This window comes from Triturus cristatus, chromosome 7, assembly GCF_964204655.1.
Source record: "Triturus cristatus chromosome 7, aTriCri1.1, whole genome shotgun sequence".
In the NCBI taxonomy this organism is placed as follows: domain Eukaryota; kingdom Metazoa; phylum Chordata; class Amphibia; order Caudata; family Salamandridae; genus Triturus; species Triturus cristatus.
In genome coordinates, this window is record NC_140590.1 from 1,715,837,057 (window position 1) to 1,715,858,473 (window position 21,417).

At 44.9% G+C, this 21,417-nt stretch overlaps 1 protein-coding gene across 5 annotated transcripts in view; it reads left to right on the forward strand.

Moving 5' to 3' along the window:
* The window catches only part of LOC146812865 (ragulator complex protein LAMTOR3-like), a 120,968-nt gene that overhangs the window by 39,516 nt on the left and 60,035 nt on the right, over nucleotides 1-21,417 (forward strand). For 3 of the 5 annotated variants that reach the window (XM_085619940.1, XM_085619939.1, XM_085619941.1), the window contains one exon: nucleotides 10,351-10,484. In XM_085619940.1, coding sequence (XP_085476066.1) covers nucleotides 10,351-10,484 — 134 coding nt within the window. Of the gene's footprint in view, nucleotides 1-3,569; nucleotides 3,633-10,350; nucleotides 10,485-21,417 lie in introns of all 5 variants that reach the window. The other 2 variants (XM_085619938.1, XM_085619937.1) reach the window with 1 other exon arrangement.

Sequence of the window (21,417 nt, forward strand, 5' to 3'; positions counted from 1 at the left end):
GGAAATTGCAGATCTATAACAATTAATAGATCTATAAGATAAACCCCTGTCGAATTGTTCAACGAGGAAATTAACTATATTGACCATAGGAGCCTCCAAGGGATCCAAGTCCCTCTCCATGCACCAACAAAACCATTTTTTCCAAATGTTGTTGTATCTATAATGAGTTCCGGGTGCCCATGATTCTCCGAGGAGGGAAAGAGCTGATGACGAAAGGCCAGACAGTTCGTTGGATTGCCTGACACCTTCCAAGCAAGAAGGTTCAAATTCCCTGAAGAGATTAGGTGGTGATCTTCTCCGTCTGCGTTGGTGACCAGACCCCTCTTCGCTGGAATGAGGAAGGGGATGTCGCAAGAAAGTTCGAGTGTGGTGGGGAACCAAGCCTGAGAGGGCCAAAATGGGGTTATCAGGATAATGCAACATTGGTCTATTCTGACCTTCTGTAGGACTCTTTGTATCATTGCAAAGGGAGGGAATGCGTAAGCTCAGAGGCTTGACCAGGATTGAAGAAAGGCATTCACCGCTAGAGCTCCCGGGTCTAGCATCCAACTGAAATATTTCGGGAGTTGGAAAGTTAATCTGCTTGCAAATAAATCCACATCTAGTGGACCCCAAAAGAGAGAAAGGGTGTTGAAAACGTTCACATTGAGCTTCCAATCTGTACGATCTGAGAGGAATCTTGAGTTCCAATCTGCAGCAAGATTCGACTTCCCTGGAAGATATTCCGCCTTCAGGGAAATCTTGTGTTCTAGACAGAACATCCAAAGTTTTTTCGCTAATGCGGATAAATCTGCTGATTTGGTTCCACCAAGGCAGTTGATATAGGATACTGCAGAGACGTTGTCCATCTTGAGGAGGACAGATCTGCCTTGAAGAGAGTGTCTGAAACTCATTAGGGTATATAATCCGGCTGTAAGTTCCAAGAAATTTATGTGGTGGGAAGATTCCGCAGAGGACCATGCACCACCGGTGTTCTGATCGAGGAAGCGAGCGCCCCAACCATGGAGGCTCGCATCTGATTCCAAGACAAAATCCGGGACAGATCCGAAAATTGCTCTGCCATTCCACGCGTCCAGGTTCTCTAGCCACCATGAGAGTTCTAATCTCCCTTCTTGGTCGAGAGTCACAGAATCCTCGTACCAGAGACCAGAATTCAGAGCTTTCCTCTTTATTCTCTGAAGGGGGCGGTAGTTCAGAGGGCCTGGAAAGATAGCTTGGATGCTGGAAGAGAGGAGACCAAGAAGACGGGCTAACTCTCGAAGAGTTAAAGAGTCTTTTTTTTAGGACATACCTGATTTCTTTGCGGATCTTTGCGATCTTCTTGGAAGGGAGAAGGAGGAGACAGTTCGAGGTATCTACGGTGAAACCGAGAAATTCTAGGGATTTTGAAGGTGTAAGGATGGATTTCTCTCTGTTTATAATGAAACCGAGACTTTCGATAAGGTGGATGGTGGTAATGAGATCTTTCTGAATTTGGGAGTAGACTTGAGACATGATAAGAATGTCGTCTAGGTAAATAATGAGCCGGATACCCCTCTCTCTTAGAATAGAGACAATAGTCCTCATTATTTTGGTAAAGCACCAGGGTGCGGACGAGAGACCGAAAGGAAGAGCTTTGAATTGGTACAGACGCTCCTTCCAAGTGAACTGAAGGAAGGGCTGGTGTTCTACTGCCATCGGAATCGTAAAGTAGGCGTCCTTGAGGTCTAACTTGACCAACCAGTCTCCTTTCAAGAGAAGGTCCCTTAGAAGGTGAATACTCTCCATCTTGAAATGTCTGTAAACTAAATATTTGTTCACCTCTCGAAGATTTATTACTGGTCTCCAAACTTTGTCCTTTTTCTGAACTAAGAAAAGGGTACTGATAAATGTTTTTAATGACCATGGTACCTCTACGATAGCTCCTTTTTTGAGCATTGAAGAGATTTCCTCTTCGACAATCTTCTGATGATCGACAGAAAGAGTTAATGGATTCGGGGAATGACATTGAAAGGGGATTTCTAAAAAGTCTATTTTGAAACCCTGGACGGTCTCTAGAACCCAAGGGTCTTGAGTTAGGGACTCCCACATGTGATAAAAGAGTTTTAGCCTGCCCCCTACTTGGGAAGAAAAGGAAAGAGGAGGAAGACTTACTTGCAGGATTGGAGATGTTTTGACTTCCGCGGGATCTGTAGCCTCTATTACGAGGTCCTCCCCTGGCTCGACGGATGTAAAATTGTTGATTTGAAGGGTAGAAGCCTCTACCAGAACCTCTGAATGACGAGAAGGGCCGCTGTGAATTGCGGCCGAAAGAACGGCCCCTTCTTCCGGCCTGACCAAAAAGGCTTGTGTTGAATACACGTTTCATATTTGATTGAGCCCTGTCGAGGGCGGTAAAAGTGGCGACGTATTTGCCGATTGACTTGATCATGTCCTCCCAGAAGAGAAGACGTTTAGGGTTGTCTGAAGGTTCTTTTTCTGCCAGGTCGCTGAGTTTTGGATTAATCTTGGACAGAATAGTTCTCCTCCTTTCTATATTCAGACTGGAGTTTGCGTTACCAAGGAGGACGATAGCTCTCTGGCTCCATCCGCGAATAAGATTGGTATCAAGAGGCGTATTAGAAATATGAGACTCCTCTGCAAGATCCAGGATCCTGGTGAGGGGCCCGAGCACGTCAAGGAGGAGGTCTTGCAGCCCTTGAGAGCTCTCTACAGACCCTTTCTAGGGTCTTTCCCTAATTTAAATAAAAATTTAATTAGGTCGAGGTTGGGGGTTTGAGAAACCTTATCATGGATGGTGGGTCTCGGGCACTCAGATTTGAGGGTATTCCTGGTTTCTCTTTCCAGAGAGTTCCTCAGCCATCTCCTATTGAACTTAGAAACATGTTCTTGGGGAAACCACTTAGAGCTGTTAGGGTGAGAAATACTTAGGGGGGAGAACATTTCCTCTCCTAAAGGATTGAGGATGATATTATCAGAAGAGGAAGGTGTTTCTCCTTCGCCAGGGTTGAGATCTAGGTCTTGGTTAGGGACGTCAAGGTCCAAGACGAATTCATCATAGGGGTTGTTGAAATTTTCTTCCTCCCGAGGGGTACCAGTCAAGTTTGTACCGCTAAGGGCACCCATCAGATTTATGCCGTGAGCGGCGATGTTCTCGTTTGAGGCGCGGGGGCCTCCCAACAGGGAAGAGGAGCTAGGACCAGCTGGGTCAACTGAGGTACTGCGACCTCTTGTAGTAAAATCATAAGGATGTTCGCAGTATTTGAGTTTTTTATTCTTTTTCCCATGACTTGTGAGGTCGAGGGAAGGGTCATCGTGACCAGAGGGTAGAGGTCTTTTAGAAGAGAGCACTTCTTTGAAGGTGGATAGCATGCAGGAACGCATTTCCTTCTGCAAGAAATGTTTGAATGAGTCATTATCATGGAGGGGTGAGCTAGCAGTAGCATCATCCGAGTCAAGATCTGACATTCTTTAAATTGTAGTTAAAATAGAACAGTTTATTATTAGGTTCTCTCACCTTTTTTTTTTTTTTTTGAGATGGCAAAATGTAAGTATTAAGTTCTCTCCCCCTTTTTTTTTATTTTTTTAAGATGGCCGAGGTAACAAGGCGAAGGTGACAAATAATTGGTTAACCTCGAGGGATCTGCTAATTGGTAAGATGGACTAATAATGATTTGTAAATATTTAGAGGAGATTTAGAGGTTATTGTTTGTTTAAATGAGAGAAATCCGTTGAGACGCGATCCCTGGCAGCAGCAGCTGATCAGCGGAGTAAACGAAGCTCTCGCACGAGGTCAGCTGTTGCCAGGGACGCGTCATAGTCAGAGGAAAGAGCCCGGGGAAAGGGCTCACAAACGTGCACCGTTTCCAAGGTGCATTCCTCAGAAATATGACGCGCTCGCTCCGATTGATGCGAGCGCGTTAGCAAGCCCAAAAACACGAAAAAGGTCGTGATCGTGAGAAAACAAGATTAGGTAAGCCCGAAAACAAGATATTAGTGTCGGTATAGGGTTAAAATGATAGGAGAGTTAGGTTATTGATGCCATTGAAAAATAATAAAAACGCGCGAAAATTAAAGGGGATCGACAACCTTAATAGGAAGTCGATCGGTATTAAGGGGAGGAGGGGGTGAGCCCAGAATCGTTATTGGGAAACGCTACAGAAAAAGACGATGGTTAGAAGAAAATGCACCTTTACGAAGAAAACACCAGTCAAAGCAGCTTGAACCATGAAAAACGGTAAATTAGACTAATTGTTAATAGTAAATCCCCCTTTTATAAATATTAAATGAATAACAATGCAATACAACACGAGAAGAGTAATTGTTACTTATCTGCCTGTGAGCCGCATTTAAAAGAGGCAGTCTGTTTGTGTCTCATGCCATTTGTATCCTGGGCACTACATTCTAGAACTGTTTTCTTTCTTTGTGATGTAGTGCGGCTGTCTGTGACTACATTAAAAGGATTAATGCATAATGTAGCCTCCCGTCTTGTAATGAAATCTTGAGGAAAATTTGCTATAGGAGGATAGTGTGTGTTGCCGTTAACCTAGAATCTTTTCTGACAACTGCACATGAAAAATTATACATTTTTGGAAATGTCTTCACTTTTTAAATGTGAGATTGTTTAAACATAAGAAGGGGAAAAGAAGCTGCAATATCATTTTGTTGATGTTCTATTGGGCTATGCAAAATTGTCCCATATTGCAGTATGGAATGCACCAAATGTGAGAACCTGACTGAGAAGCCTCAAATGACACTGCTGCAATCAAACCACGTATGCCTTTGAATCATGACCTTTCTGTCAGTTATACAGAGCCCTCCACATAGCTGTTTCCTTTCCTTTTGGGGTTACCGTGGGGTAACCGTGTGGTGTAGAAATTAGCTAAGTTTTGATTACGTATACTTGCACTTTTTCCCAATTTTAAATCTGTCCACTGGTGACTGAAAGGCTAATTTTGGTGTGATCAGGGGCGGGATTCCCCCCTCAGCTGTGCAAGCCAAGATTTTACAAATTGGTGATAAGAATTAAGCAAAATATGTTCCCTCACTACTGATCATGTCAAACATTGTCTTTCTATCCTGATACCAGAAAGCCATGTTAAGTCTCCAGCACTCAAATTTACAAACCTCTTTTGCGCGAGCCCATCCCTCCTTTTGGCATAGGACTGCCCTCTGCATGGTGTCCAGACATGTTTCCTTTCCAGAGTCCCCGACTGGGTGCACCCGGTATCCTGGTTTCGATTTTGGCCCTACCCTCTCACTGATCAACTGCGCGTGCAGAAGCTTAGGCCTTTCCCTTATCACAAGTAAGGTTTCTTTAAAAGTACTGTGACCTAGAGGGGTGCAACAAACATGCCCTTGTTGAACCAACAATTGCTTTGGCACTTAGAGCAGTGGTGGCAGCTTACCATGTTTTGTGAATCCATAGTTGCGTCTGGAATGTTAAATATGTGTCACTTGAGTGGAGGTGGAAAGCTCAGTATACAGTTCCTCTTCTATGTGCTTACCCAGACCCTAGTGCTATCATCCCGAGTATATGTATTGTATATATGTGGCCTCTGTGGTACATGCATGGTGTGTGTAAGTGAGCTAGAGTAATGGAGGCATGTGGGATCCATTTTGAATGCCCCATGGCTGTCTTGCTGCACATAATTTAGGCAAGGTTGTTTTTCCATGCAGTGGAAGTATATTGCTACCATTCCTGAAGCTGGAGAGAGGAGACCTAGACACTGCAGCAAGGGAAGAGACCCGGCTCCTTAAATTCATTAGGATTTTTGCTGAGCAAGGAACTGATGATTTGTCTTTCTGAAGAACTGCCATTTGATATGTGGTGGAGGTCAAGGGTCAGACTGCAGATGCTGTGCAAGCTGAAGGGGACCACTTAGGTGATGCCTAGTCTTTTATTTCCCTGATCACACTCTTCAGTTGTCTGATGACAACCAGGTACAGAAACCTTGCACGTCTTTGTGCCTTTTGTGGGTGCTTCAGGGTGAAGACCACCCTGCTGTTCAAACCATCACTCTACACAACGGCTTTATCCGTAGAGCAACCTGCAAAGTACACTTGAAAGGAGAGCCACCTCAAACCAGTTCTGAAAGTGCAGATGGTGGATCAACATTTCCTTTTTTCTGTTGTTCTATAAAAGTGGGACCCACTGACCCACTTGTTTTTCTAGTCCCAAGTTCTCCATTACCAAAGAAGGTAGTGCTCAGCAGAGTACTTGGATGACTCCTGTGCAACCACCAGAGCTGTTGTCTGCTTGACAGCCAACTTCCTAGAGGTCAATGAATGTCACCCAAGTCTACCCCTTGCTGTAAGAGATGTTCACCTGTCCTGAGCCACCTAGAAGCCACCCTGTGTACTCCAAGAGGGAAGGAGCTTGCCAACCTTCCAGGAGAAGTGGCTGTTGAGGAGAAGCAAAGAGCAGCATGGCCCTATTCTGGTCTACCAGAAGAGGAAGACTGCACAGACTGATTTGTGAGCCCTGATTTTTGACAGGCAGCAGTTTCTCCCTCTGTGGTTCCTGGCTGGAACCGTGCTGCACAATCGAAGATGATTGGAGCACGTTTGTGGCTGTGATCCTCTGTGGTGGTCCTGAATCTGCTTTGTTAGAAGAGAAGTTGCAACGTGACCTGAGTTGTTGTGCCCAAAGATAAAACTATGGCATGACCTGAGTCACATTCATCAGAGTGAGCCTCACGTGGTGGAAAACACTGAACATTTACATAAACCATAAAAATTGCCCCCTCCATGGATAAGAAATTACCGCTTTATTAAACGGAGGCTAAATATTTGTAGTTGCCATGTTTAGTGCTGCTGTGAAAGATATTCCCATCCCAGGCACAGGAGTCTAATTTCTCATTCCACAAGTCCATTGCCATGTACCAAACATCTCCTTCTCAGTGAGAAAACTGAGAAGAACCTGGGCATGGTGGCATCCTGTTTCCACTGGGTACCATGTGTGAGTAAATGTTTCTAAGTTGGAGTGTACTGGGAAGTTTTGGGTGTTGTACACAGAGTACATTACTTTATTCATAGGTAGATTATTCTCAGACCTTACACCTATGGTCCCCTCAACAATGTGTGGTTCTCTGAGGTTGTAGTGTGCACATGGGCAAATTAATCTGTGAAGGGCCATGGAAACCACACTAGGGCTCCCTAAATATCAATATAGAGAAACTTAAACAGTGGTCCTAGCAGATAAACCTATGCAGCAAACCTTGAAGATTCTTCCAAACACGGTTGCTACAATATTTTACTTGAACATAATGGAGAGAACAAAGTTGCTTCCTCTGTCTCAGCTCTCATGTAGCCTTTGGCATTGGGTAAAAGACGTACATTTATTGAGTTGCATGTTTGCCAGCAAAATGCAACACAATTCTCATAGAAGTAAATTGTATGAAGCAGAAATAAATAAATACACTTTCATAGTATTGGATTTTCCTCTTATAGACTTGCCTGAAACCAGAGAAAACAAGAACTACCCTGATTACCCATTCAGGTAACCTCAATTCAGGTCAAAGGGCAATGTATTATTAATGTTGATCCAGAACATTTGCTTAAGCCTTTCCCAAAAAACCCTTCGAACAACAGGTGATTAGGACATGCAGGTGCTCAAAGGTTACATAGATATTTAATATGGCCAGGTCGACATGGTTCTGACATTTGGTGAATGTTTTGCTGAAACCAAACTGGAAAATTCAGGCACAACACAATCTGATGATGGTGCAGCAAAGCTAGATCAAGCATCCAGATCACAAGTTGCCCAACCTAGACGTCCTTAGTTCTAGCGTCCTAGACGTTGGATAATGGAATCTACACCTTCAAACTGTACTGTATGGTCTTTCAAAGAGTCCTGGAGACCAAATACTCTTCTCATTGAAGTGGATGTGTTTTTTTTGTCATGGTGTTTGCAAACGGAGAACGTCATGGTTCATACTAGCAGAGATCACCACCCAAACTCAGTACAAAACATTGCGTTTTTGCACCTACTGGATGTGCAGCTAGGCTATGTATCCAATTGAGTGTATTTGGTGGCTGTCACAGCACATCTGGAAAGCAAAGGTTACCAACCTTCCGTTTTAAGACTCATGTTTTACTTGCTTGTTTAGCGTATTGTTATCAGTCATTTCTCCATTCACATCTCTGGTACATGCATATTATGTATATTAGTGATAACTTGGTTTGCTTCTATTTGAACCAATGCATATGTGCAAAATTAAGGGTATAACTCTCAACGAGGAGTTTGTAACTGCAAAATATGTACAGAAATTAGGTGAGAGAACCAAGAAGAAATGAGCATTTACGATGCCAATTGGACTGGCTTTAAAGGAATGTTGTATGGTAATGTGAAGCATTACAAGTAAATAGCAAAGGAATAGATGTGTACTTGTGTGGACGCAAAAAACTGTAGAATAATGGTGTAGGTTAAAAGGTCAGGTGACGGTTGCACTGTCGAGGCAGACCTAAAAATCCATGTAGGTTAATGACTGCCATCATCTAGTTGTCTAAAATCACAGCTGCGTTTGTTTTTGTTTTGCAGAAGCACACAACTTCTGCCCAATCATAACATGTATTCCTGGCTTCCAACATGTGGGCAGAGCCAAAGCCCCTCTCTAGGGATGCACATGTAATTGTCTGGCGACAGCTGCACTGTCAGGCTAGATCATAACAATGGACTGTGTATTAGACCAACCAATCAACCGATAATAATCCCTTGGTGATTGATTAGTCTATCAAGTGATTTTCCCCAGGATATCCTTACTTTGGTTTGTAACAGGCCGGTATTAATCCAATTCATGGGATTCAGCTAGTTCAAAACCAGTAGTGATTTTCCACTAGACTACACAATTGCTTTCAACTACTATATTCCTCTTTGTGTTTAGAGGATCCAGCTGCCTAGGGCCTTAGTGTTTAGACAGAAGAACAAGAAAAATGTGCAAAAGAGTAAACCACATTCTAGTTCTTCTAAAGTCATTGGCCTTTGATACTGTGTGGCAAAGTTTGGGCTCTTCAAATGTTTTCATTGGTGACTACGGACAGACTATTCAGCAAAGGTGGTTCTTTGATTACATTCTGTCTTTCTCCTCTTGTTTTCCCCTTTAAAACTTTGTTGCATGATCACTTTATCAGTCTTTAGACACTCCACTTGCTCCTCCAGGCACATCTTAAAAAGTTCCACTTCTGAAAGTCTATCCACTGTGTCTCCAGTGGTAAAATTATTTTCCACTACTATTAAACGTCCTTCATTTTTCATTACATTTGTTCCATTTTGGTTTCGATGACTGCCACTCTTTGGTCCATTTTATCAAATTTAGTATGATTTTTTTCCCATGGTAATTAAAAGCTCTCTCTCTCCCTTTTGCCTCTTCCCCCTCATCTCCAGAACACCATTCCACTTTGATTGGAAATCTCCTGTAGAAGTATTCAGTAGGAGGAAGCGGTGCATCCTTAATTTGCTTCACAGTTGGCTCGTCGTCCCCTCTGGATGGCTTCTTCTGTGATTTCCCATGCCCAAATAGAAACTCAGCTTCAACTCTGTTATTTTTGTATTCACAGATGGGTAAAGTGGCAATGAGGATCTAGGCTGATACCCCTTCAATGAGTCCATAGCCAGTCCTCCATCTTGAAAGCCTATTTCACAATGGTAACTTGCACTTTTGAGTAAGTTTACTACTTTTTGGTGTTCGCAAACTCCGAGGTTAAGTTACTACTAAAAAAAAGAAACCGTAGTACATCCAGCACATCACATGGCCAGGCGCTGGTTCTGCAACTCCCTCTCATAGAAAATAATGAAGGTAGGGACTTACTACAAAAGTATGTTACTACAAAAGTGCAGTTTGTGAAAACTAGTACAATTACTCAGTTTGTGAATAGCACTTTTTAGTAAGTTTTGTAGTTCCACTGTAGTAGTACAACATGTACTGCAATGTTGCAGTTTGTGAATCATGGTCGGTGTGTTCTCAGTTTTAAAGTGAGCCCCAGCAATTTGGCCAGTTGTCTGTCCTGCTTTAACCTGAATCCTCGTTCCTGGGTGGAACTGGACCCAGCTTTGGCATGACTATTCTAGGATATCGGGGAATTATAGACCGCCATCTCCTACACACCCATGCCCCCCCACATGATCAATTTAGGTGGTGCTCCTCTAAATCTTAGGTTAGGGATATCTAGCTTCTTCTGAAGTCTTACCCTTTCTGTTCAGTCTCAACTATTCTTTTACCTGTTTCTTGGACCTGTACTTTACAAACTTGCCTATGTCTGTGTGGTGTCTTTTCTCAATTCATTTTCTCTCTCTCTTTCAAACTATTTCCTGTTATTGATTGTATTTGGTCACAGATCTTAAAGTATATTGCTTGATATTTATCTTTACAGTGGCCAATGACAGTGCTCCGGAACATGCATTGAGGCCTGGTTTCTTGTCTACATTTGCTCTAGCAACAGATCAGGGCAGCAAACTGGGTCTTTCGAAAAACAAGAGCATAATCTGTTACTACAACACTTATCAGGTAAGAGGCCATTTAAATAAAAATCACCCGCTCTTTATTTTGTGTGCATTTTCAGTTCTAATTAAGTAAAAGTGCATATTAATGGAACACTTCAACAGTTTTTTCTGTACAGCCTGTCAGAATATATTTATTAAGGGGATCTATAAAGCAGTGCTTGTTACCTTTTGGGTACTTCATTGAGCTTGATAGTAGGGGAAAACATTTTACTGCTAAGAGGTGAGGCTGGTGTCCGATCAGACAAGGTCAGTAAACAGTTTCCAAAATGCTTTGCTTAGTTGTCCAGTTACAGGCTAGTCTGAGTAGTTCAGTTTCAAGGGTTTCCTGAGTCTGAGTCCCTGCATGTCCAGTGTCTAGTGATCTACCGCTATGCAACGTATAATCCTGGCATCTACAAGGAGCAAGTAGAGTGCTTTCTGGATAGGCATGATATGGTTTGTTTGCAAATGTGTATATACACATTCTAATTAACTCATTCTGAAGTATTTAGAGCCTAGCAGTGAGTTTTTTGTGGAGGCAAGGATGCATGATACTACAGTAGTTGAGTCATGGCAGGGAAAGGGTCTGGTCAGTTCGGCTGTGTGGTTAGTGGCAGAGCGTAGAGGGATGATTTTTCACAGCTAAGAGAGCTCCATGTTCTCACCATATACTCTGCGTTGACTTAAGGGGAAAAAGTGAGATTGGTGGCATGAGCAGAGAAAAGTGCAGATATGAAATCTGCCTTACAAAGTGCCCATATCTGTTTTTCACTACTATAGCTACTCTGCAGTTAGACATTTGAACAACATTGAGCCATCTTGTGAGGCTTGCCTGGTGGAGGGGGGATTAGCTGTCGTTAGCTGTTGGTGAGGGTGCTGCTGCCATGTTGCAATCTGAGATGGAGGATTTGGAGGAGGCGGCAGCAAATAGTGACACACAGAGTACCCCTTACCTTGTGGGCTTGATTGTCCGAGGCTCCCCGTGCCCAATGATCTGCGGGCAGCGCTGCTTATGCTATCCTCGCATCACTCCTCCCTCTTGAAGCCGCTTGACTCCCTAATGGCAGCGTGGTGGATGCATGCAGGCCATGAAGAAAAGGTGAGCAGTTGGTTACCCAGAATAGCTGTAAGTGGTGGCGACAATGTGGCGGACCTGCAGAGGTGCTGAATGCAGTAGGCGTGGAACTCTTTTGCACCATTGTGACTACCGCCCGTTACTGGCTTGCAGGCTGTTCCCGGCATCAACCCACCAGAATTATGCAGCAGATAAAGTGGGCCTGACAAGCAGGGCAGCCCTTGGGTTTGCTTGTAAGGAAATTAAGTGAGCCTGCCGTCATACTGTAGGAAATTGGGTTATTAGTGTGTGGCCTGCACAAGTTCTAGGTCCACAATTCTCCTTACTTGAAACCAACCACCCCATTGTAGCACTTGACTCTCTCAGGGTAGCGAAGGAGAGTAGTCCAAGGCCTACTTAGGAGAGGTAGTGTGGGCTAGTAATCGCCATTCGCTGGCAAACAAGAATAACACCCAACAAATGATTGACCAGTCAACGTTCATCACACACAGAGTGAAGGAGTGAGAGACTGTTTAATTCCTGTCATCCTATGAAACATAATGTTGACATGAGAGATATACTGTGCTCCAAGTCTGCCCGTCTGTCAGAGGTTTTCCTGGTAGGTGACTGCAATGTTCCCAAATTGCCCCTTGTCACATAGCATTTACAGTAAGTACAGACCTTTTAGCTAGTAGAACTCTGCCCTCAGGGACTTGTTGTGATGTGTTCCACCCTTTAGAAATGTGGCCTTCAAATTCTGCATGCCAAGTGCTGTTAGATATTAAGCCAGAACTGGCAGTGGATACCATACTTGTAATGGGTCTACCTAGGGGATATGTGACTGACTGCTCCCATGCCTGACCAACCTAGCAGAGGCAGTAAAACTCAAATTGCTATTAGCACACAAGTCCTTAATTATTGCTTGTATAATTGCATGGATTACTAACACTAATGACTACTTCAACCATTTCATTTGTGTTGGTGTTGTTACTGCCCATTATCAATTCTTTTGGTTTTAATGCATTCTCACGTGGGCAACTCTCCTTACACAGTGGCGGATGTCTTCCATGCAGTGATAGAGGTTGCTCTTAATTACCGAGTCTGCCCCCGTTCTGAGATGGATTCTGTATCCTCTGCTTTCATTTGGTACTGGTGTGATTCGATGAGCGCATGTCGATTCTCAGGTTCCATGGGACGTCAAATGCAAACACCAAAGTGCGGGAGCTTGCTTAACCAATTCTGACTTGTGTGCTTTCGTTCACAAGGGAGAATTTGTAATACTTTCCAAAGTTGCTAGATGAGGTTTAGGGGATGCCATATTGTGGTTGGCTGACAAATTGAGGATTGTGATTAATGGCGATTCTTAGTTGGGATGACCGTTTCGATGTCTGCGAGTACCAAACCTCTCTCTTGTCAAGGACTGAAACTCATAGCAGTGGTGAACATTTTGATGGGCTTAATTTACACTCTTGCCTTTGTATAGGTATGGGTTTCTCAAGGATTTTTCTTAATATGGGCAAATATAATGTTGGATTAATTGGCTTAGTAAGTCGAGTTTTTCAGTACTGCGATGCTTAGAGTGCATTTGTGGATCCAGTACCCTTCCTCAGATAGAGATGTGTTCAACAATAAAGATATATCTGTGGCAAGTGTGTGAATGTACTCCTTGATTGTAGATGCTGCATGCATCGAATTGAACCTTTTCCATACCTATTTGAATCTCGATGAGCTTGTCATTGGTATTGTGACCAGTTGCTCTTTGCTTTTATGCACTGTGCTAACTGAAAAGATTGGAACATGGACAACTAAAAAGATTATTCAAGTGATGCGAAGTAATGGCGAGAAAACCAAAAGACAAAATACTGGTGAACATTAGGTGAATATTAAATAGTAGAACAATCCCTTGACCTCTTACACGTTCTACACCACTTGTGCAAATGGACAACTGAGCCAAATTTGACATTTCATCAACAAGCATGTACATTCTATCATAGGCATGTTAAATTAACATCCATGCCTTGGGGAAATGAGCTATGAAGTTACTCAAATGTCATATCCGACTTCAGTTATAACGTCCAAAAGGAAATGAACTAGTAACCGGTGTTGGAAATACCAAATATGCCTTGTCCCATCTACCACGGCCTTGCTCCAAGAATAGGACTTTTGGCAAGAGGGTGCGGATGGGATGAATATGGTACTGAATTCCGAAGCCCCTTTTCGATTTTCCTCTTTCATATTCAGAGACCACAGATTTTTAGCAGTAAGAACAACAATTGGTCCTGACGTGCCTCTATGGACAACAAACCAAATTGCTTATGAAGTTAATTCACTAAGTCATTGAAAAATTCATGAATATACATTCAAACACGAGAGTAAATACTCTTCAATAGTACACCAGAAAAGAGACAGAACAACTTAAATTGTGTGGAAACGAGTCCTTTATATATTCTTTTCTAGGTCTCGGCCCAGCGAAAGCAGCGCATGCGCTGCTCTCATCATACGAGGGCTTCTTGGAATCGATACGATTCCAGAAGTCATGTCGCTGCTCCACCTCCATTTTTGATTGGTGCGCGTTGTTTTGCGTCATAGATTAGGCAAAACACAGTGTAATGATTGCACCGGAGGCAATCATTACACTGAGGGTTGCCACCCTGTCCTCTTTCGGCCTCGCCCACCGGGATTTGATCTTTTACTTGCGGCGGGAGACAGTGTCTCTCATTAGCCGCTAAGCACTTTTTTATCTTATTACACGTTTGCCTTCAACAATGGCTGACGCGCTTTTTATTTCTCCGTTCTCGGCTTGGTTTTTTTGCTGGCATTGTGCTTGTAAATCTGAACGAGCGAGACATTTCTGGTCTATTTTGCTGGTGCCACAGCTCTTTGCCAAGCAGCCAGGACAAATTGTGACTGCAAATACTCTGAAGTACTCAACATTTGTGCAGATGCAGTTTGCTCAGATTCAAACGTAAGCATAAATCAGTTGGGAAATGTCCACGTATGGTGCTGTGCGCCTGCTTTGCGCACAGCATCCCACCTAGTCCCAAACTGTTTTGCAAAGGCACCGACGACCTCACAGATCCTGGCGGTGAGCACTGAGCAGCACTCGGAAAAAGGAGGTCTTGCATCCATCTAATGAGCACAAGATGCTAGGCTTTGTATTTTTAATTTTGCAAGTAATTTCTATTGGAAGTGTAAAAACTCCCCTGCTTTAGTTTTGAGGGGCGTATATTTTCAGCACTTCTGATGTTGCGATCTCTGGTTGGATTCACCTCACAAATAATGACAGAGAGAGGACGAGCAGGACTAAGATACAGAAACAGACCTGCTTTTAACACAGCCCTTCAATGTCTATGGTCTCCCAGGCCCAGCAGAACTAAGCACAGCACATGCCCGGCACAGCTCATCACCAGCACAGCTCGAGCTCAGAGCTCCAAGGCCTGGCCTGACCTGGCCTGGCACGGGATCCGTTGAGACCGCTTGCACCTACCCTGACGCAGCAGCCTGTGCTCTCTGTGCAAACTCAGCCTGTGCTGCGTCGTGTTGTTCTTCTTCCGACCTCTCACCCACATCTGTTTCCTGTTGTAACCCTATCCATACTGATAACCTGGCTGTCTGAAGAGTGGGGGTGGGGAGCAAACAACTGAAATGGCTACTGTATTTATTTATAATCTCACACTCCCTGAAGTGCTTCCGTGCAGAGAAGCGAGGGATAGTCACAACAGGTTGTATAAGAGCCAACAGCCCCTTCAAACCTCGACTTTAAAAGAGGAATGAAAGAATGTATACTCCGTGAATAAGGGCTCTTAAGCAGCTACGATCTCCATTATTCTGAACCGTAAATATAATTTTCTCTTCACTTCTAAGGACATTCATGACTTTTAATATGCTCTCCCTATATACATTCTCACACGATGTCACTTTGTAAATTCAGCGCAGTATTTAATTTGTATCATTCCATCAACTGTAGCGCGCTATAGTCTCACTAATATGTGCGACAAAATGTAATACATGAACAACAATATTGGGTGCATTTCCCCTGAGGATATCGGCTTACCATGCCGACAAAGTGCCTTGTGTTGCATTGGAAATCGAGGCAAGTGTGGAGAGGGGAAGTGGGAAAACGAATGGGCAATTGGAAAGAGAAAATAAACAAAGGGAAGCTAAAGATGGAACATGGCAAAGGAAGGGGGGTGATCCGCGCTGCTCAGAATATGGAAGGGAAGATGGCGGACATGTGCCAGACGGCTCAGAAATAGCATGGGTGTGGTATGCAGACATAGAAATCGACCGTCTTTGACGGGAACATCTGCAGGGTCAGACTGTCAACAAGTTCGGATCAGAAAGGTCACATCCAGATCAGAACCAGGGAGGTGCCCTCTGTGCCAGGGATGAGCGCCACACCTACTCATGTGCTGGGGATATATTAAGAAGAGTGACCCAAATAACTTCTACTACCAGACACTACGTGCTCATATAATCAGTGTCATTAAGGACCGTCTGGAGTCCTTTATTCCAGCGCAACCTCTTCAAGAGCAGCTACATCTGGCCCATCCTTAGCCAGGACAGCCCAGCATGGCCTAGTAGCAGTGCAGCCTGACCGCACTGCAGAGGCCATTGGAAACAGACCTGACCCCCCTCCTCTGTGACCACCAGCTCAGGAGTACCGCTGGAAACCTCCAAGCATCACCGCATGACAGACCTGGCACCCCACTGCAGCATTAATTAGAATCCCCAGTACCAAAAACCAACCATTCACAACAGCACGGCTTTGTGCCCACTGAGCCAACAAATGACCTCCCACCATAGAAGCTGTCAGCCAGAATTACATCAAGAAACCCAAATAAATTAATAGAAATTGCCCAGAAAATCCCAAAATACAATTATTTAGCTTTCTGTGAGACACACCAAGGGAGTTGTAGGGCTTACTGCCGGACCCTGCTAGGAAATTAAGTAGTCCTCTAGCGGTCACAGCTGGGAGCAGAGGTGTACAGCCCTCCTGCTAGGGACAGAGGGTCTTGGAACAAGCTGTGCTACTTCGAATAAAATACACGAGATTAGAAAGCTGCAAAAGATCAAAATGTTCTTATAGGGGCCATCCATTGAAATAAAAAAAATAAAAAAAATACTGTCCTTTTAGTCAGTCGTGCATCATCAGAGGTCATCATCCATAAGGGTTCTGGACCGTCTCTGTTTCCCTGATGCCTCTTTTGGCTTGTTAAAGTTCTTGGACATCTGCTAGCCAAGTTCAGGACGAGTGACCAAAGGCCGGAATTAAAGACTGGCCCTCCTACATAGTTCAGAGCACAGTCCCTGATAGATCGGAATCTGACAACAGCCTGGTCAGGGAGAAGTGGGGACCTAGGCCCTGTATTCTACACTGCCATGCCTTCATTTGGGAAACTCGCGAGTTGTGCGTAGGAAAGGAAAGGTTTCCTAGAAACAGCAAGGAGGCAAAACTCACTCTCATCCTGGAGAAAACATACGAAAGAGCAAAAACGTGTCTTTTTTAGGTCTCGCCTTGCTATCGCGTAAGCGATCGCAAAGCGAGACTATTGTAAGGGGGTTTGAAAAGTGCTCCCAAAAAGCCGATTGCATGGCTAGCACGCGCACAATCATGCGCATCGTGCCGCCATGCAATCCGCTTTTGGGAGCACTTCAAAGGGTTGTGAGAAAGTGGCTCTGTATATACTGTTCCCTAATAGGTACAGGGTGTACAGAGTCCACAGTCCCCCAGGGGCTGATAGAGGTTAAAGTTAGGTATGACCTTACTCCCTAAAGTGGTAGCTTGGTCGAGCAGTAAGGCAGTACCAGAGGACAGTGTAAAGCATTTATTGTACACACTCAGTCAGCAAATGGTCTCACACACTCAATAACTGAACTCTAGGCCAATGGTTTATATATATATAAAATATATGCTTGTTTTATTTTTAGAACCACAAAGGGAATAAAAATATACTTTCTATGAATGAGAGGTTGAATATAAATACTTTTGCAATAAGCAATGGATTTTTGTAAACAGTCACAGTTGGTTGCAATAAACAATCCTATTTCCTAAACATAACAATGCATTGAGCTCAATGGTAAATTCAGGTTATTTGTAATAAATTACTTTTCAGATTACTTTTGGAATTCCAGGTCTGGCTCCTAGATCCAGCCCTGGGACAATATTCAGAATCAAGTGGTGAAAGTCGACTTAATTACTGTACTGATTTTTAAATAATATTTAGCTATTTCAAAAGTTGACACTTAGAAAATATTTCAAAGAAAACATTCAATGGATCTCTATGGCAAGAAATTCAAGTTGCAGGTAGAGTACTTTATCGGTACTAGCACTGGGGTCTTTATCAGAAACAGGTAAGTAATTACGTTTGCAGAAATTGTACGATTTTAAAATAATATTTCAAGATTGCAGAAATCAACACTTAGAAGCAATTTTACAGAAAAGCAGTCAATGGTTTCCTATGGAAGAAAAAGGAGTTAAAGGTAAGTGTAGTTGTGGGTACTTTTCAGAGTCAGTGCTGGGCACCAAGATCCAGCACTGGGAGCTCACCCAAGAGCAGGTGAGTAAATTCGTTTTTGGTACTCGGCTGATTTTTGGTGAATATTTTGAGTTTTGAAAAGTTCACACTTAGAAGAATTTCCAAGAAAAAGCCAGCCAATGTTACCCTATGAGGAAAATGAAGATCGCGGTTTAAGGGTAAGTTCTCGACTGGCAGAGTTGAAGTTCTGGGCATAGACTCAGGGGTCTCCCAGTGTCAGGTAGGTACAGTCAGTTCACCCTCAGCGGTTTCAGGACGGCCGGGTGCAGAGAGAGTTAGGCCCAATGTTAGCCTATGAGGAATAGGGTGGCCTGGTTTGGTGGCTGCTGACTAGCAGGCCACGCGGCTGTGGGAGCTGGGCTCCTGGTCACTCACTCAGGGCAAGTGGGGAAGTAGGCTAGTGTAGAAATTGCACTGCCAGGGCCACTCGGGCGGCTGGGTGCAGGGTGCTTTTGAGCCGTCGGGCGCTCAATGGAAATCAATGGGAATGTTCCGGTTTGGAAAAAGGCTGCAAGCTCGGGGACGAGGATGCTTCAGGTGCCACCACCACTTCGAGAGGTAAGTTGGGTAGTTGTAGGTTAGGTGGGTACCCCGGGATTGGGCACAGGGCGCCGGGTGCAGGGGTGCCTTTTGATGTTGGAAATCTTACCCTCTTGTTGATCGCGGTTGGGGTGGCACTCTGTTCTGAGGCTGCAGGCTTCTTCCGGAATGTCGAGGGGGGTCCTTGGGTGCCGGACTCGGGTTCACAGTCGCCGTGGGGTCGTCCTCAGGGTCTTTGTCCACTCCGGCACTGGCCAGGCTTGGCTGGTGCAGAGTGGGTTGGGTTCGCGGTTCCGGGCTGCTGCCAGGGGTTAGAAATAGGTTTCTGAGTAGAGCCTCTACTCATGGGAGTCCCAGGGGCTTAGAGCCAAAAGGTAGCCAGGTCCTCCGGGGTTTGGTGAGGTTGCTGGCCACGAGAGATGCCGCGCTGGTGCAGGTCCGGGAGTCGACAGGCCGGTAGGGCTGGGGCCAAAACAGTTTGTGTCTTCTTCCCTTTTTAGCAGCTGCAGGGCAAGTCTTTGTTCTTCTTGCTCTTCTTCTAGTTTTTCGAATCTGGAATCTGGGGAAGGAAGGTTCAGGGTGCCCCTAAATACTAGATTTAGGGGCGTTATAGGTAGGTGAAGGCCAGGGACCAATGGGTCCTTGTCCTGGGGTGGTTACACCCCCTATCCTGCCTCTCTCCTGTGGGAGGGGGGCAGTAGCCTAATCCTGATAGGGTAGGGCCTCCCATCTTCAAGATGGCGAGAGCCCGGAGATGTGTTTCACCTCGCCTCCCCCACCTGAGGGGTGGGGTGGGCAGGCTGGCACATCCCCTGTCCTTGTATGGGGTTTCCGGCCAAGCTTCCCGCCAGAGTGGGGGGTTGCAGTGGCCTGGGGAAACTCCAAATGGCGGCATGCCTTTGAAGCTTCCCTTTGCTCATCCTGGGGGAGGAGATTTCTCACCTCACCCAGGATGTGCATTGTTGCAGGCCCGGGAGAGCAGGGGCTCTCCCACCCAGGGGTCCAGCAACATGTCTGCTGTGTGGCAGCCTGGGCAGCCTCAGAGCAGACGTGGATTGTAGGTCAGCTGTAAGGGGGCATCTCTAAGATGCCCTCTGGGGTGCTTAGTACATTAAATCCCACACTGGCATCAGTGTGGGTTTAATGTGCTGAGAAGTTTGATACCAAACTTCCCAGTCTTCAGTGTTGCCATTATGGTGCTGTGGAGCTCGTGTTTGACGAGCTCTCAGCACCATGTACTCTTAAATGGCAGCACTGCACTTACAGTGCCCAGGAATGGACCCGGGTACTGTAGGGGCACAGGGCTCCTGCTCCTGTGCCCACACCATAGGCGTAAGGCACCCAGCTAGAGGGGTGACTGACATATGCCTTGGCAGTGTAGGTGATGGGCATGGCACACAGAGATGTGGGCCATGTCGACTCTTTGTTTTGTCCTGCACCCAGACACTCAGCCTGCAAAGGCAGTGTGTGTGTGTGTAAGGGTACAGGGCCTCTAAGGGTGGCACAACTAGTGCTGCAGCCCCTAGAGGCCTTCTCTGGCCACAAGGCCCTGGGTACCTAGGGTACCATTTACCAGGGGCTGACATGTGGCTAGGGTTTGCCAATTTGGAGTTTGTGTGTTTTAAGGAAGGAACATAGGCCCTGGGCACCTGATTGGCAGGAGTCCAGGGTACACTTAATCAAAGTACATTCAGCAATTTAGCAAAAAGTGGGGGCATACCATGCAAGAAAGATGGCACTTTCTCACAAGGGTCCGCTCCCCCGCCCCCCAAGCGCGCGCGCCACGCTCCGCCGGGCTTGTCTTGTTGTTGTTTGCAGACTCCTAAGAGCCCCTCGGGAGCCTGTCCTTCCTTCAGTCCCACCTCTCTCCCTGCAGAGCTTTTCACGTGGATGCCTCGCTTTCACTTTTACTTCAGGGATGCTGTGCTTAAATTTGTTATTTCACCAATGTCATGGCATCAATAAATTCCCTTTATTTTCTTCTCGAGACACCGATTATCTGCCATAGGGAAGCATGCTTGTTATTAAACGTTTGTGGGCTGAGGCTTATTTCAGCGAAACAGGGATGTGCTTCCATCGTTTAGGCCAAATAACTTGAACGGTTTCTCCCAGGGGTGGGAGGTTCTTTAAAATGATAGCTCTGCCTTAGCATCCAAGCAAGACCCATATGCAAGCCCTTCCAATCAATGTCACGGACCATGAATGTAAACTGATCACTGCCTGTGGTGGCCTCGCTCCTTCCAAAGTTACCGGGGCTCCTCCTCGACTATCAGTAGCCCTAGTCCAACAAGGTATCGACATTCTGAAAGGAGCATGGGTTGAGGAACCTCCTCATAAGAATACTGCATTTCATACGTAAGAGAAAAGTAATTTCTTGCAAACTTTTTCTTGGAAGTTATGTGAAAAATCTGTGACATTACACTCCTTTGTCGTAATATATCTGGAGTTCTGTAGCACCGTCGTGACACTGCATCCTCACTAACAGTAAACTGTCTCGTGTTAAAAAGGACCAACGCTTTTTTCATGATGTTCGTTTTGGTTTGCACTTTTAAGATCAACGTGACATTAAAACAATAAATGTATCTTTCCATGCCGTTTATTTTATGAATAAAGCATACTGACGTCAAGCCAAAAAACGATAAAATTCTGATTGCCATTTGGACGAAGGCTGCACAGTCAACAGTCACTCAACTAGCATTTTCTTCTCCAGCATAACGTCTATACGTGTGTTCGTCATCAGTAGTACGGAGGCCTGCGGCTTGCATGTGCGCGCGCTGCATTACACTTGTTACATTAAGTAGTTGGGTAAAGTTAAAACAACTGTG